Source organism: Triticum aestivum, chromosome 6B, assembly GCF_018294505.1.
Source record: "Triticum aestivum cultivar Chinese Spring chromosome 6B, IWGSC CS RefSeq v2.1, whole genome shotgun sequence".
Lineage (NCBI taxonomy): Eukaryota > Viridiplantae > Streptophyta > Magnoliopsida > Poales > Poaceae > Triticum > Triticum aestivum.
Genome location: NC_057810.1, coordinates 482,891,923 through 482,907,198, shown reverse-complemented (window position 1 = coordinate 482,907,198; position 15,276 = coordinate 482,891,923). Strand labels below are relative to the sequence as shown.

The window sequence follows — 15,276 nt, the reverse complement described above, 5'->3', positions numbered from 1 at the left end:
TCATATAGTTGTCTCCGGGAGGTTGATTCGCATTCAATGACGAGGATCCATTATCGCTACCGGAATCATCACTGGCGTATCCGGTTATTTGCTCCATCTATGCACATCACGAATAAGGTGTGAGATCAATGCCAACATTACACAAAACATCATCGCAAATACAGTAAATTCGTCAACTGTGACATGACTATGTGGCATGCATACAAATTTGAACATACAAAATCATTATGAGGTCATTAAGAGGTCACTACTCTCCTCTCTTATTTAGCTAAGTAGTGAATCGTTTTACATACAAAAATGCACAAAAATGCAATGGACAAATCAAAAAGAAAAAAAAGAGCCCGGGAACCTACTGTGCGCCGTCGAGGGGTCCTCGCCTGAGGTCGACGCCGATGCGTTGCTGCCACCCACGTCGTGGAGGGCGCGTACCAGGACAGAACGTTCACCGGAGCGCTGGGCGTTTCACCGGCGTCACGGCGTGTGGGTGACTACGGACGCCGTCGGTGCTCGCGACTAGACGGGCACGTCGGGGTCGACGTCGTGACGGCGGTGGACCACGGCGGCGATGATGCCGCTAGGGTTTCCTACGCGTGGATGGGGTGTCGGTTTCACGTGACACCGGTGAGACGCCGCGTGGGTGACTACGGACGCCGCCCGACGTCCTGACGGCGGCGGACCACGGCGGCGTTGATGCCGCTAGGGTTGCATACGCGTAGATGGGGTGTCGGTGTGCGGCATTTTTTTTTCCTCGATCGCACTACCGAACCGCACGGGGCGCGACGTACACGGGCGGCCGGCCCTACGACGGACGGCGGGTACAATAATACATAATTTAGTATGGACAATACTACCCCTTCTACGTTTATTGGGGGAGTTAAACCTTCAATAATACTGCCATGCCTGACACTAATGAGCATAATTCTGGAACCGAAACTTGGAGGTGCATACGCTCGAGCATATTCTGGGAGCACACTATCAAGCGGTCAACGCATTGTTATGCAGTTTAAGAGTTGCTTGCTGCGGGGATAAATGCAAGGTGAACTCATCTCTGGCTCTGCATGGTGCGTGTAGGAGAAGGAATTGTTTATGTACGAACATATATTGTTCATACAGTTGTTTCCAGGAAAATATTCCTGCAGCCACCTTGCATCTTTTGGTAGCTACGAGTAATTTTAAAGGAGAAATTTCCAGGTAAGAAAGGGAGTGACAAGTTACACTCACACACCAACCGCCGGAATCAACATCCCAAAACGCCTTTCACACCATTCCCAGCAGTACATCACCGAACATGCATCAGATTCGCACGAAGAGAAAACAAAGCGTGCTTGGCAGCGGCACGTGTTGCCAGAATGGACCATAGACAGACAGTTTAGTAAAAGACAAGGTCCTAAACTAGGGGGGAATTCCTCAGCCAGTTCTTTTCTGAAACGATAAGCCGATTGGTTCACTAGTTAAAGTATAGCTAATCCACTGCCCTTTCGGCATATGCAGCCCTCGCATAAGCCTAATCATGCATGCAATTGTTTTTAGTAGTACTCCGTAACAAATGCAAAGATCTTCCGCCAGTCCTGCGTCGTCTGCAAACCATACACCTGGGCTCCTCTCGTTGATTGCAGATGGAGCAAACAGTACTCAATGATTGGAAGAAAAAAACGTCGGAATATTGTACCAGCTTAACAACTGGAAGTGATAGGCATTCTCCAACCCGGTCAGCCTGCCAGCAAGAATGCGATTTTGGCAGTGGAGAAGAATGGGGCCCCAGCCGAGATGGGATTGTAGTGCAAGGAAAGCAACGGACGGATCACTCCAAGGGCAGTGCCGTCCGTGCAAAGCCGCGGCACCAAACCGAAAGCTACGTCCGCGTTCCAGCGCACGCCTCGCGATCCGTGCGGGGCTCCGCCGGCCGTCGCACGCATCGCGAGGTCCGCCGTGGCGCCGGGGCGGGGCGCGCTGACGGGTCAATGCGCGTGGGGCCCGACCACCGTCCACGACCCCGTTCGCGCCACACAACGACAACCGCCTTTTTCGTTTTCACCCCCGTGGAACATCCCCGAGCTCTCCAAAAATATCTCGCCCGCCCACCTTTATAAGCCCGTCGCGGCCGGCCGATCTCCCCAAATCAGATCAGAACCACGCGCCCCATTGGCTCCCCTCCTCCCCCGCGCACGCGCGCCCCGCAGCTTCCCTCGTTCGCCACGCAGCTTTGTACAGTTCGTACGTGAGTTGCTTGGGCGGCGGCGGCGGCCGGGTTAAATTCAACCGGAGGATTCGCGCGGTTGAGCGAGTTGTTGGAATGGATGCGGCGGATAGTGGGGGCCGGCGCGAGCGGAGATGGAAGGGGAAGGCCGCGAGCTCGGCGGCGGAGAAGCAGCAGCAGCTGGCGCCGGTTTTAGAAGACGCGCCGGCGGCTGCATTGCTCCCGCCACTGAAGAAGATGCGGAGCCCCGACTGCCGCCTCCGCCGCTCCGTGTCCTCGCTGTCGTCGGCTCCCGCTTCCCCTGACTCCTCCTCTGTTTCCAACCCCCTCTCGCCGCCCGCGACGTCCTTGCCGCCCTACGCGTCGTCGACGCGGCAGATATTCCCGTTCGCGTACGATCCGTCCCCCGCGGCGGCCCCGAGGCTCCTGCAGCTGTTGCGGTACTCCTCCAGCTTGTACCAACAGCCGATGCTGCCGCAGCAGCTCCAGCAGCAGCAGCACACACCTTCGCAGCATCCGCAGATGATATCCTTCGGCGATGCCCAGCAGCAGCAGCAGTTCGAGGCGGCGGCGGCCTTGATCCCGCCGCAGTACATGGCGCCGGAGGCGCTACGCTACTGGAGCGCGGCCCTGAACCTGAGCCCGCGAGGCGTGCTTGGCGGGGTCGTGCCGCCGGCGCTGTACCAGCACCTGCTGCGGCCGCCTGGCCCGGCCAAGCTGTACCGCGGCGTGCGCCAGCGTCACTGGGGGAAGTGGGTGGCGGAGATCCGGCTGCCGCGGAACCGCACGCGCCTGTGGCTCGGCACCTTCGACACCGCCGAGGACGCCGCCATGGCGTACGATCGCGAAGCCTTCAAGCTGCGCGGCGAGAACGCGCGGCTCAACTTCCCTGACCTCTTCCTCGGCAAAGGCCGCTCGGGCGGCAGCGGCCGCACCAGCGCCAGCGCCGCGGCGTCGGCTTCCTCCTCCTCCACGTCCGCTCCGCCGACGCCGGACGAAACCCATGCGCAGCAAGCTCAGCTGCTGCACCAGCGTGAACAGCAGCAACAGCACACGGACGAGCAAGCGAACATTGGACAGAAACCTCTGCTCTCCGCAGCAGAGCAGGACGTCCTCCCGGAACCAGAGCAAAATCCTGAACTCCAGAATGCAGAGCAACAATGCAGCGACGGCAGCACGGCCATGATGCAGCAGGCTCCAGTGACCCCCGGCGGCGTCTGGGGCCCCGCCGACGACGCATGGTTCAGCGCGTGGGGCCCGGGCAGCTCTGTCTGGGACTACGACATGGACAGCGCTCATGGCCTCTTACTCCAGTCTCGCTTCGCCGGTGATCAGGCCGGCATGGATTACGTCCCCACTGCGCCGGAAGCCCACGTGGTACCGGCGGCAGGGACAGGCACGGCCTGTGCCGCTCCCCCTTCTCCTGTTCCTCCCCGTCCTCCCTTCATGTGGAAGGACTAGACACGCATACCCATCTCTGAACATCTCACACACAGAACCTACCTACGCTGTGAGATGCACACAGGCTGCAGATTTTTAACAGACAGCTTGTGGCATCATCACATCGCAGGAACATCTCACAATCTTTTCTTTTCTCTCTGATCGATTTTCTCCTGAAAATCGCAAGGAAGCCCCCAGCTGCATTTTATAGGCTGGGACAAAGATGGGCTATATTTGATTCTCCATCCTTGTAGATCCTTCCGTGATGATTCTAAGATGAGTTTTAGACATTAGATAGCTAGTGCTCATCAGTTGTTTCCTGCATCTTTAGTTGTGTTGTGTATGGCTTTAGGGTTCCTAATAAAGGTTCTGGAAGAGGAGACGATTTTTATGCTCTCCTCTTGTTCTTACCTGAATAATTGTGTTTTCTGCAGTATTTTTGAACCATATATGTGGGTGCCACATCTGCCATGCAAGTCATATGTATTGTTAGTTTCATGATCAATGAATTGATAGTTCTTACTCCATCCGACCCAAATAAGTGTCACGGTTTTGAACTAAAATTGAATCTTAGTTCAAAATTGTGATTCTCATTTTGGATCGGAGGGAGCACTTGTTTTAGTCAACGAAGCCTTCTGATTTTGTTCTCAACTCATCATGTACACGAATATGAGCAGGAGAAGATGTCTAGATGAAGAGACTAGTACATGAACAGTGATTTTGTTTTCAACTCGTTAATGGTCACTCATTACAAGAGATAAACTCTTTTAGCCCCCCCCCCCCCCCCCCCCCCCCCCACACACACAAATAAAATGTAACTTAGGGTTTCATGATCTTCTCGAACACGAAGTGCATTCAGGGTGTACGTGCTGGCAACAAACTTGCCCGACCCAGAGAAAGAGGAAGAGTTTATTTCAAACTACTTTCTAGTAGAAGTGTTTATTTTTAACTACTTTCTCATAGACTTTTTTGGCATTGAGGCTAATAACTAGGTCACACAAGGTCTATGGGTCCAAGTGGAGGTGGCGCGTCACTTTCTAGCTAGGTTTCTACAACAGCATTGGACTCTTTTGGCAATTACATCATAATCGGAAGGAATTTGGGAACCTTGAAAAGTGCTTGAGATAAGCCCTACGCCCTGTTCTCCGGGGAGATTGGTTTCTTGCGTATGGTGTCTAATTACACGAGATGCGAACCTTGTCTTAGTGTTGAGGGGCGACTTATATAGAGTACGTCATGCTTGTCATCTTCTGTGTTACATAAGAATTAAGAAATCATCACCGGAGGCTTCTTCGTCATCCCGACGGTCTCCATCACGAGGAGGGAGTAGTTCACCCTCGGGGCTGAGGGTATGTACTAGTAGCTATGTGTTTGATCTCTCTCTCTCTCTCTCTCTCTCTCTCTCTCTCTCTCTCTCTCTCGTTCTTGATTTGACATGATCTTGATGTACCGTGAGCTTTGTTAATGCAGTTGGATCATATGGTTTTTCTCCCTCTCTATCATGTTGTGATGAATTGAGTTTTTACCTTTGAGGTTTCACTATTATTGGATTGAATACTTGTTGGATTTGAGAACACTTGATGTAGGGCTTGCATATGAATACCCGTGGTGACAATGGAGTATTATATTGATTCAGTTGATGTATGTTTTGGCACTCAACTCGCGGATTACCGAGGTGACATTGGAGTAATCTATGCACAGGGGTTGATGCATGTTTTCATCATCCTTTCTCCGGTAGAAACTTTGGGGCACTCTTTGAAGTTCTTTGTGTTGGATTGAATATTATGAATCTGAAGTTGTTTGATGCATATCGAATAATCAACTAACGGATACTTGTGGTAACATTGGCTTATCTAGGTGACATTAGAGTTGGTTGATATGTATCATATGGTGTTATTTTAGTACGAACTCTTGGGCTGTTTGCGACACTTATAGGAATAGCTCAATAGATTGATCGAAAGGATAAGTGAGGTGGTTTCGTACCCTACAACAATTTCGTCTTATGTTCTCCGCTAGATAAGAACTTTGGAGTGATTCATTGTCGCACTTTGATGGATTGTTATATGATTCAATTATGTTAGTGTTGGGAAATGTAGTAGAAAATTAAAAAAAAATCTCCCTACGATCACCCAAGAACAATATGAAGAAGCATAACAGGTTGTGATCAACGATCGTTACCGACTTCGGGAGTGCAGCGGAAGTAGACGAGTCGGTGTAGATCGTACTTGGAGTCCCTCAAACGTTGATGACGATCCTGTGAACCGCCCATGAATGATCCCTCGAACAGAAGACTGAAAGCACAACCTCTCTCTACTTGGTTGCAAGCGTACGGTCTTCACGATCCGACAACACTTCGCCGTACAGAGCTAATCGTCGTCGGAGAATTAGAGGGAGGATATTAGAACCACATGGGGCTTCTAATTATGATGATTAGAGGTGGCTAGGGCTAACTCTAATTAGTCAACTAGAACCAATAAGAACTAGAACTAGATCAATTAGAGGAGGCTACAAAACTTGTGTGTCCAAAGGGTGGAAATCCTCTAGTATATATAGGTTGGAGGGGATAACACCAATAATAAAACATACAACTCAAACCAATCATGATCATCAATCAACCCATAGGACAAAACGGATCTAGTCAAACATCATAGGATAGCCATACATCATTGGGAAATAATATGTAGCGTTGAGCATCATGTTGAAGTAGAGATTACAGCAGGGAGAAGAGGTGTTACACTGCTGCATAGAGGGGAAGAGAGTTGGTGTTGATGTTAGCGAGGTTGTTGGTGTAGATCGCCGTCACGGTCCTTGCCCCGGCGGCACGCCAGCGCCACCGGGAGAGAGGGGGAGAGAGTCCCCTCCTTATTCTTCCTTGACCCCCCCTAGATGGGAGGAGGGTTTCCCCTCTGGTCCATGGCCTCCATGGAGGCGGAGGGGCGAGATCCCTCCCATATTGGATCTCTCTCTCTCTCTCTGTTTCTCCTCTCTTTCGCGTTCCCCTTTTCTGGCCTTCCACCGTTTCTTAAATTCCCAGAGATCTGTAACTCCGATTGGGCTGAAATTTTAATACAATTTTTATCTTGATATAAGCTTCCTTGCGGCCAAAGGACACCTACAACCAACCTACGGGGTGTCCACAAGCTTGCTAGCCACACTCTAGGTAGGGGGGTGTGCCCCTTGAGCTTGTGGGCCCCTCGAGCATCGTCTCACGTTGATTCCACTTCCCCAAAAATCACATATATATTCCAAAATAAATCTCCATAATTTTTTATCAGTTTGGACTTCATTTGGTATGGATATTCTGTGAAACAAACATGCAACAAACAGGAACTGGCACTGGGCACTGGATCAATATGTTAGTCCCAAAATAATATAAAATGTTGCCAAAAGTATATGAAAGTTGTACAATATTGGCATGAGACAATCAAAAATTATAGATACGACGCATATGTATCACATATCATTTTCATGGTCTAATAAATATTGTTCGAAAGGTATAATAGGAGGTAGGGCAATAGAAGCAAGCCCAATTATTGCATCTTTACTAGGCAAGTCTTTATCACGAGGATGTATACAAAACATAGAGAAATTAAATTGAGGCACATCACAAAAATTGACACTGGCGGTTTCTTTATGGCAATCTATCTTAGCATTGACAGTGTTCAAGAAAGGTCTACCAAATATTATGGGACAAAAATCATCTTCTGGAGAACCAAGAACTAGAAAATCAGTGGGGTATTTTATTTTCCCACACAAGACTTCAACATCTCTAACAATCCCAAGTAGTGTGATGGTGTCCCTATTTGCAAGTTTAATAGTGACATCAATATCCTCTATTTCAGCAGGTGGTATATTATTCATAATTTCATGATATAAGGTAAAAGGAATAACACTCCACTAGCACCCAAATCACATAAACCATGATAGCAATGATCTCCAATTTTAACCGAAACGAGAGGCATGCCAACAACATGCTTATTCTTATCTTTAGTGTTTGGTTTGACAATTCTAGTAGCTTCATCACAGAAATAAATAACATGCCCATCAATATTATCGACCAAGAGATCTTTACCCAGAGCGATACTAGGTTCTACTTTAATTTGTTCAGAGGGTCTAGATGCTCTAATATTACATTTGTTAACCACGCTTGAGACTTTAGCATGTTCCTTTATCCTAATAGGGAAATGTGGTTTTTCAATATAAGCAGTATGCACAACTGGATCAACATTGTAAATGATAGTTTCATCTTTAACTATGACTGGCTCCTCAATATTTTCTTTAATAGGGCGATGATATTTAAACCACTTCTCCTTAGGGAGGTCAACATGAGTAGCAAATGATTCACAAAAAGAGGTTACTATCACAGAGTCAAGTCCATATTTAGCGCTAAACTTGTGAAAAGCATCAGTGATCATAAAAGATTTAACACAATCAAACTCAAGCTTAATACCCGACTATTTACCTTCGCCGAGTTCCGATCTTCAGAGTTGTGTTTAATTCTTTCCAAAAGATCCCACCTGAATTCAATAGTCTTCTTCATAAAAGAACCAATACAAGAAGTATCGAGCATGGATTGATCATTACGAGAAAGCCGAGCATAAAAACTATGTATAATAATTTCTCTTGAGATCTCATGATTGGGCATGAATATAACATTGATTTAAGCCTCCCCCAAGATAGAGCAATGCTTTCTCCTTCACGAGACCAAAAACTATATATATAATTCCGATCATGATGAACTAGATGCATAGGATAAAACTTTTGGTGAAATTCCAATTTCAATCGATTCCAATGCTAAGCTCCAATATCATCACATAGCCTATACCATGTCAATGCTTTTCCCCCAAAGATAAAGGGAAAACCCTCTTCTTGACTTCATATCTGGGTAAACCTGCAAGCTTAAATAACCCACAAACTTTATCCACATAGATTAGGTGCATATCAGGATGTAGTGTTCCATCTCCTACAAAAGGATTACCTAGCAATTTCTCTATCATACCTGAAGGAATTTCATAACCAATATTTTTAGTAGGTGCAGTAGGTTGAGGGGTAACTCTTTGTGTTTCCGTTCGAGGTGGAGATAGCCCGTACAAACCCCTCAGAGAATTGTTTTCCATAGTAACAAGTAACAATAAATTTCAGCACGTTATAAATGTTTCCTTGCCGATTTCCACTTACCAAGAGCGATTCACTCCCCGGCAACGGCACCAGAAAAGAGTCTTGATGACCCACAAGTATAGGGGATCAATCATACTCCTTTCAATAAGTAAGAGTGTCGAACCCAACGAGGAGCAGAAGGAAATGACAAGCGATTTTTAGCAAGGTAATTTCTGCAGGCACTGAAATTGTTGGTAACAGGTAGTTTGATAGCAAGATAATTTGTAACAAGTAATAAGTAGAAATAGTAACAATAGGTGCAGCAAGGTAGCCCAATCCTTTTTGTAGTAAAGAACATGACGGAACTGTGGCACCCCGGCTCAGAGAAACTGGAACGCACCCGTATTCCAGCCCAAAGATCGAGGTGAAGTCTTCTAGAATACGACACTGCTTAGCATAGAACAAACCAACTCTCTATTACAACACGGATACAAATACAAGGTCTCCAATATTATAATGAATAACACCGCCACGGCGACACTACGCCAACCACAATTGCTCTATGCAAGCAACATAACAACTCGAGGCAGCGGAACGTCTACTGGCAACGGAACAACTATTAGCAGCGGAACAACGAACGTCAATGATGGACTCCAATCCGCAGGGACTCTGGCTAGAATGTTTATCCTAGCTCGTGAACACAGGAACCACACCAAACAAACAAGCAATCCAGGCACGACCTGCAAGCTAGCATGACACGCCAGGTCAGTACATTGAATGTACTTGCAAGCTCACAATAAACCAAAAGCAGTCAAGACAAACAACAACATGTCATTAGCAGGTTAACTCAATCATGAACATGATATTCACAGAACAACATAGCATGCACAACTGAACATGATACAATTTTAGCATGGCACAGTCATATGAACATGATGATACTACATGCAACAGGTTAACATTCGCATGCACCAACTTACTTTGCTCTGGTTACCTCGTAACCAAATGGTGATCATTCACGAATCACAAACGAAACCACACTTGGTTCAACGGGTTACCTAGTAACCAACACAAGCTTAAACTTACAACATAGGTATCCATGATCCACGGTGATCCTCTCTTGATCACAACCAACATCTTTTCTCATCATCGAACCGGGGTTATTATTAATCAGGTTATAATTATTGTTGGCTCATAGTGTGACCGACTACGAACTGGGCACTTATCCATGGGCGCGGCTATCGATAGATTTAACAAACACTCTGCAGAGGTAGCACACTGTACCCACACCATGGAACCCATGGCCTCGCACTCCCATACGTGTGGACCAACGGCGTTCCAACAAAATCGATCTACTGCCATGACACTCTCCCGGCCACTCCGACCAACACCCCCTTTGGGTTCAGTCCTGGGTGTCCCCGTGCCTACCAAAGGCATCAACGGCCACCATCGTTGCAAAATAAAAACGGTCCCAAACAGGGACATGTGCACATAACCAAACTCGGGCTCACAAGGCTTATGTCCGTCGACCTGATCAGGGTAGAGCCCGCCCATAACCTTCCCTAGTTGGAGGCACCGGCGAGAGGCATGTCAATAGACCCAATTAGGTCCTTCCCATAAATGCAAATGTGTTGCACTGGTCAGCTCGATTCAGTGGCACCATGACTCGGCCAACAGTTGTTCAAGTTCATTATTATCTGGTTAAACTTGAATGCAATAATCTAAGACAAAATAAACTAACATCATGCAATTACGGTGCATGAACATGATATCAACATAAACATGGAGGTGCAACATAATCATCGAGCATAACCACAATGAAGCATATAACCAACTGAGCATGGCATATTGACGAGCATGAATATAACACTACACAAGATCATAGCATGACTACTAGCATCATGAATAAATACCATGCAAGAACATAGCAAGAACACTACCAAGTAAGCATGTAACCAACGGGGTGCAAAGTAACATGCATAACAACGGTACTTGATAACAGACGGTAAACATACATCCGAAAGAACACCACTGCTACCAGCATATACTACTACTATCAAGCATAACATGTGACAATGATACTAGCAAGTAGCACAAGATAACAAGATGCATCAGAACATATCATGAGGGTGAACATGAAACCACGAGCATAACCGAAACCACGACAATAGTAGCAAACAAGCAGACAGATAACAGGCAAACTTTTATTAAATATTCAAGTAGAAACCATGGCTACTGCATGGCTATCATGCAAGTGGTTGTTGTGGCTTGCCTGAGGGTGACGGAGACTCCGGGAAGAAGTGCGGTGAAGCCACGAAAACGAAACGCCGAACGGTTCTCTCTCGGAGGGGGCTGATTAGAGGCAAAGGCAAAATAGTCATTTTCACTATGGGACCACCTAGAGAAAATGGAACCAACAAAAAGAGCTCGACGATACGAAGACGTGAGCGTTGGTTTCACCTCAATCAGAGTTACGGTTGAAGAGTTGTGAGGTGATGAAGATGAGGGACCAATCTGTGAATAAACTTCAGCAAACGTGCCCCTTGTGGAAAAACTGAAAGCGCCTTCGGGTAGTTTACGTTTTCTGAAACAGAAAGCGTACTTTATGCCGAAGTAGAGTGAAATACGCTTTCCAACACAGAAAATGTATTATCGCAAAAGGAGGAAGTGAAATACGCTTTTGCTAAAGAAAACGAACTTACCGAAATACGCGAGTAGGGAGGAAGCGGCGATGGGGCCGGCTGGCCCAGGACAGCTCCGGCCAAGGGGAGGGCACGAGCGGCTGCGGCGGGGCCTGCCGCGCCTGTTCCCGCGGTCAACCGATGATGGGGTGGCCTGGAACAACGGCGAGCGGTGGTGACCCGAGAAGGACAGAGAGGCGGACGGCGGTGGTGGCAGAGGGCTTCTGGCGACGGGGAGGTAAGGGAGAGAGGGCGGGGCGACTCGCTGGAAGGAGGGGGAGGCCGTGGTGAGGTCGGGGAAGCACGAGGAGGCTCGGGACGGCCGGGCGGAGTGGAGGCCGAACGGCGGAGGTGGCGGCCAAACTTGGGAGACGCGGTCATGAGGCTCTCCGGCGATGGGCAAGTGGGTGGGGCGAGCTATGGGGGTGAGGGGAACGCGGTGGACAAGTTGGAACAACGAGGCAAGGGCTGTGCACACCGGGGAGGAGTGAACTCCGGCAATGGCCGAAACAAGCACGAGGAAGAATGGCGAGATGAGGCGATTCCAGAGGGCAAATGAGGCGGGGGAGGTAGTTGTGAGCTGCGGAGGAGGTCGGGGGTCTCTTATATAGCCGCGGAGGAACGCTCTAGAGCTCACGGACGAGCTCCCGGCCAAGCTCTAATGGTGGACAGTGGCTGGGCATGGCACGAGCATGGAGTTTGCGACGCATTAATGGCAAACCAGGAGGGGGCCCGAGCAAGGGGTGATGAAGTCGATCACGGGGAAGCTCCAAGACATGGTTGGACGTCGAGACGAGGAGGGAGACGATGGGAACAGAGGCGGGAAGACTCGAGAGCACGCAATTAGGCATGACATCAGCGTGATCACCACATGCATTGGAGCAAACTCTGGGTTTTGGCCAGGCCGACCATGTCTAGTAGATAGACCGTCGTGCCCTTAGTCAAAATGAGGAAATAAATCGGTCCAGGGGCAAAGAAGTGATTCACACCTAGCTCCAAAACATTGCAATAGCAAGGTGTTTATAACTTGCTGTGGTTCACGTGTGTGGAGTTAGACTCTGATCTTTGTCACAATGTGATCAAGCACAAAGGTGATCCTAATTACCAAAAATTAGCTTAAGAGGAGGAGTTTAGAGGGGGGATTGCTGTAGAAAGTGCCATCATGGCCAGATTTAGATATTTGGATGATGCACTCACATACATGATTGGATTGAGCTTAATTTGAGCATGGCCCAATGATTTGAATATATAAAGACGCCCAAAAAGTTTCCAACCATTTGGATGAACCAAAGTGGCACTTGCTTCACAAAGCTTTATTTTGATCAGAAACTTGGAAAAATTCCACATGGCAAATGGCTAAATGGATTGAGTCACAGCTTGGTGGAGGGAGTTTATATGGGTAAGAGAATGTTGTGGTAAATTGGCAGCGTAAATGAAGCAATAGAAAATATAGTTGCTTCACGAACTGAAAATTTGACCAGAAACCAAGATTTGGAGCTGTGCTCACATAGAAAGGTTAAATGAGCTCAAATTGGGTGGAGAGTGACGATTTGATCAAAGGAAGGAAGTGGCAAAGTTTCATCTCATTTGGACATGCCTAGATTATACTTCCTTCACAAAGTTTCTTACTGGGCAGAAACTTTGTAAAATCATTGAAAAATAATTACTAGGCAAATGAGGTTGAACTTTGGCACAAGGCAATGCTATGGATAGGAAAAGGTGTCCAAGAAGTTGGGAGTCAATTGGGATAATATAAATAGATCTTGCTTCACAAAGTGCCATTTAGGGCAGAATAGGAAAAGAGTTATTGGAGGATTATTTTTGAACATGGTAATGAAAAGTTTTGCCATATTTTATCAAGATATGACCCAAAATTTTTATGAGAATTAGTTGGGAATTTTTGGAGTGACAGAAAGATGGGTTGCTTCACAACCTAGGGCAAATAGGATAATTCCTTTATCAGAAAAGGAATATTCTCAATAAAATGAATATTGTGATTTGGGATAGGATGGAAATGACATGAGCTAGGGATGGTTTTGGGGATGACAAGCCACTATAAAACCTAGGAAGACATGATCTTCCCAAGTTTTAGAACCACATAGCCATAGAAAAGCAAATCAAATCCAGAAATCCAAGAAAATCAAAGGAAAAAGAAAAGGGCAAATCCAGGGTGTCACATGAATAGTCTCTTATAATAAGCAAAGCGTTCTCGAGGACACACGAGAATTTTATCTAGTCACTTTCATCATGTTGGTTTGGTTCACATTCGCTACTTTGATAATTTGATATGTGGGTGGACCGGTGCCTGGGTGTTGTTATTACTTGAACAAGCTCCCACTTATGATTACCCCCCCCCCCCCCGCAAGCATCCGCAACTACGAAAGAAGCATTAATATAGAATTTAACTATAGCATTAAACATATGGATCCAAATCAGCACCTTACGAAATAACACATAAACTAGGGTTTCCCAATGATGGTGAAGTGTCACGTAGTCAACATTCACATAACACCACTAAGGGAATCACAACATACATATCATCAAAATATCGAACAAATATCAAATTCACATGATTACTTGCAACATGACTTCTCACGTGTCCTCAAGAACAGAAGTAACTACTCACACAACATAATCATGCTCAAGATCAGAGGAGTAAAAAATAACATAATGGATCTGAACATATAATCTTCCACCAAATAAACCGGCTAGCATCAAATACAAGATGTAATCAACACTACTAGTCACCCACATGTACCAATCTGGGGTTTCGATACAAAGATTGAACACAAGATATGAACTAGGGTTTTGAGATGAGATGGTGATGTTGAATATGTTGATGGAGATTGACCCTCCCACGATGAGAGGGTTGTTGGTGATGATGATAGCTTCGATTTCCCCCTCCCGGAGGGAAGTATCCCCGGCGGAATCACTCCGCCGGAGAGCAAAAGTGCTCCTGCCCAAGTTCTGCCTCGAGACGGCGGCGCTCCGTACCGAAAGTCCTCTCCTCGTTTTTTCTAGGTAAAAAGACCTTATGTACCAGAAGATGGGCACCGGAGGTGGGCCAGGCCCCCCTCTACCCACCAGGACGCGCCAGGGCGGCAGGTGTGCCATGGTTCCTAGTGGGCACCTGGGTGGCCCCCTCTGGTATTTCTTTTCTCCAGTATATTTTTATATATTCCAAAATAATTCTCTGTAAAATTTCAGCTCATTTGGAGATGTGCAGAATAGGTATCTGTGACACAACTTTTTCAGGTCCAGAATTCCAACTGCCAGTATTCTCCCTCTTCATGTAAACCTTGCATATTATGAGAGAAAAGGCATTAGAATTACTCAACAAAGTGTTATATTGAATAAAAACACTATAAATAACAGTAGGAAAACATGATGCAAAAAGGACGTACCAGCATCACGTCCAAGATTAGTAGACCGAAACGATTGTGCATCTACTACTATTACTCCACACATCGACCGTTGTCCAGCACGCATCTAGTGTATTAAGTTCATGGAAAAACGGAGTAATGCTTTAAGTAAGATGACATGATGTAGACAAGATAAACTCACCTATGAATAAACCCCATCTTGATACACTTAATAGCAATGATACATGCATGTCATGTCTCTTTCTGTCACTAAGATTGAGCACCACAAGATCGAACCCTTCACAAAGCACCTCTTCCCATGGCAAGATAAATCAATCTATTTGGCCAAACCAAACCAATAAATCGGAGAAGAAATATGAGGTTATAACAATCATGCATAAAAGAGTTCAGAGAAAACTCAAATAATATTCACGGATAGATCTAATCATAAACTCACAATTCATCGGATCCCAACAAACACACCGCAAAAAGTCATTAC

The 15,276-nt window shown here is 46.8% G+C and overlaps 1 protein-coding gene across 1 annotated transcript; it reads left to right on the top strand.

The window, feature by feature from the left end:
• The first annotated feature begins 2,129 nt into the window (after positions 1–2,129).
• On the top strand, positions 2,130–4,053 carry LOC123137595 (ethylene-responsive transcription factor ERF054). Its single transcript, XM_044557412.1, has one exon. It carries the CDS (start codon positions 2,294–2,296, stop codon positions 3,656–3,658), a length of 1,365 nt encoding a protein of 454 aa, XP_044413347.1. The 5' UTR covers positions 2,130–2,293; the 3' UTR covers positions 3,659–4,053.
• The last annotated feature ends 11,223 nt before the right edge of the window (positions 4,054–15,276 follow it).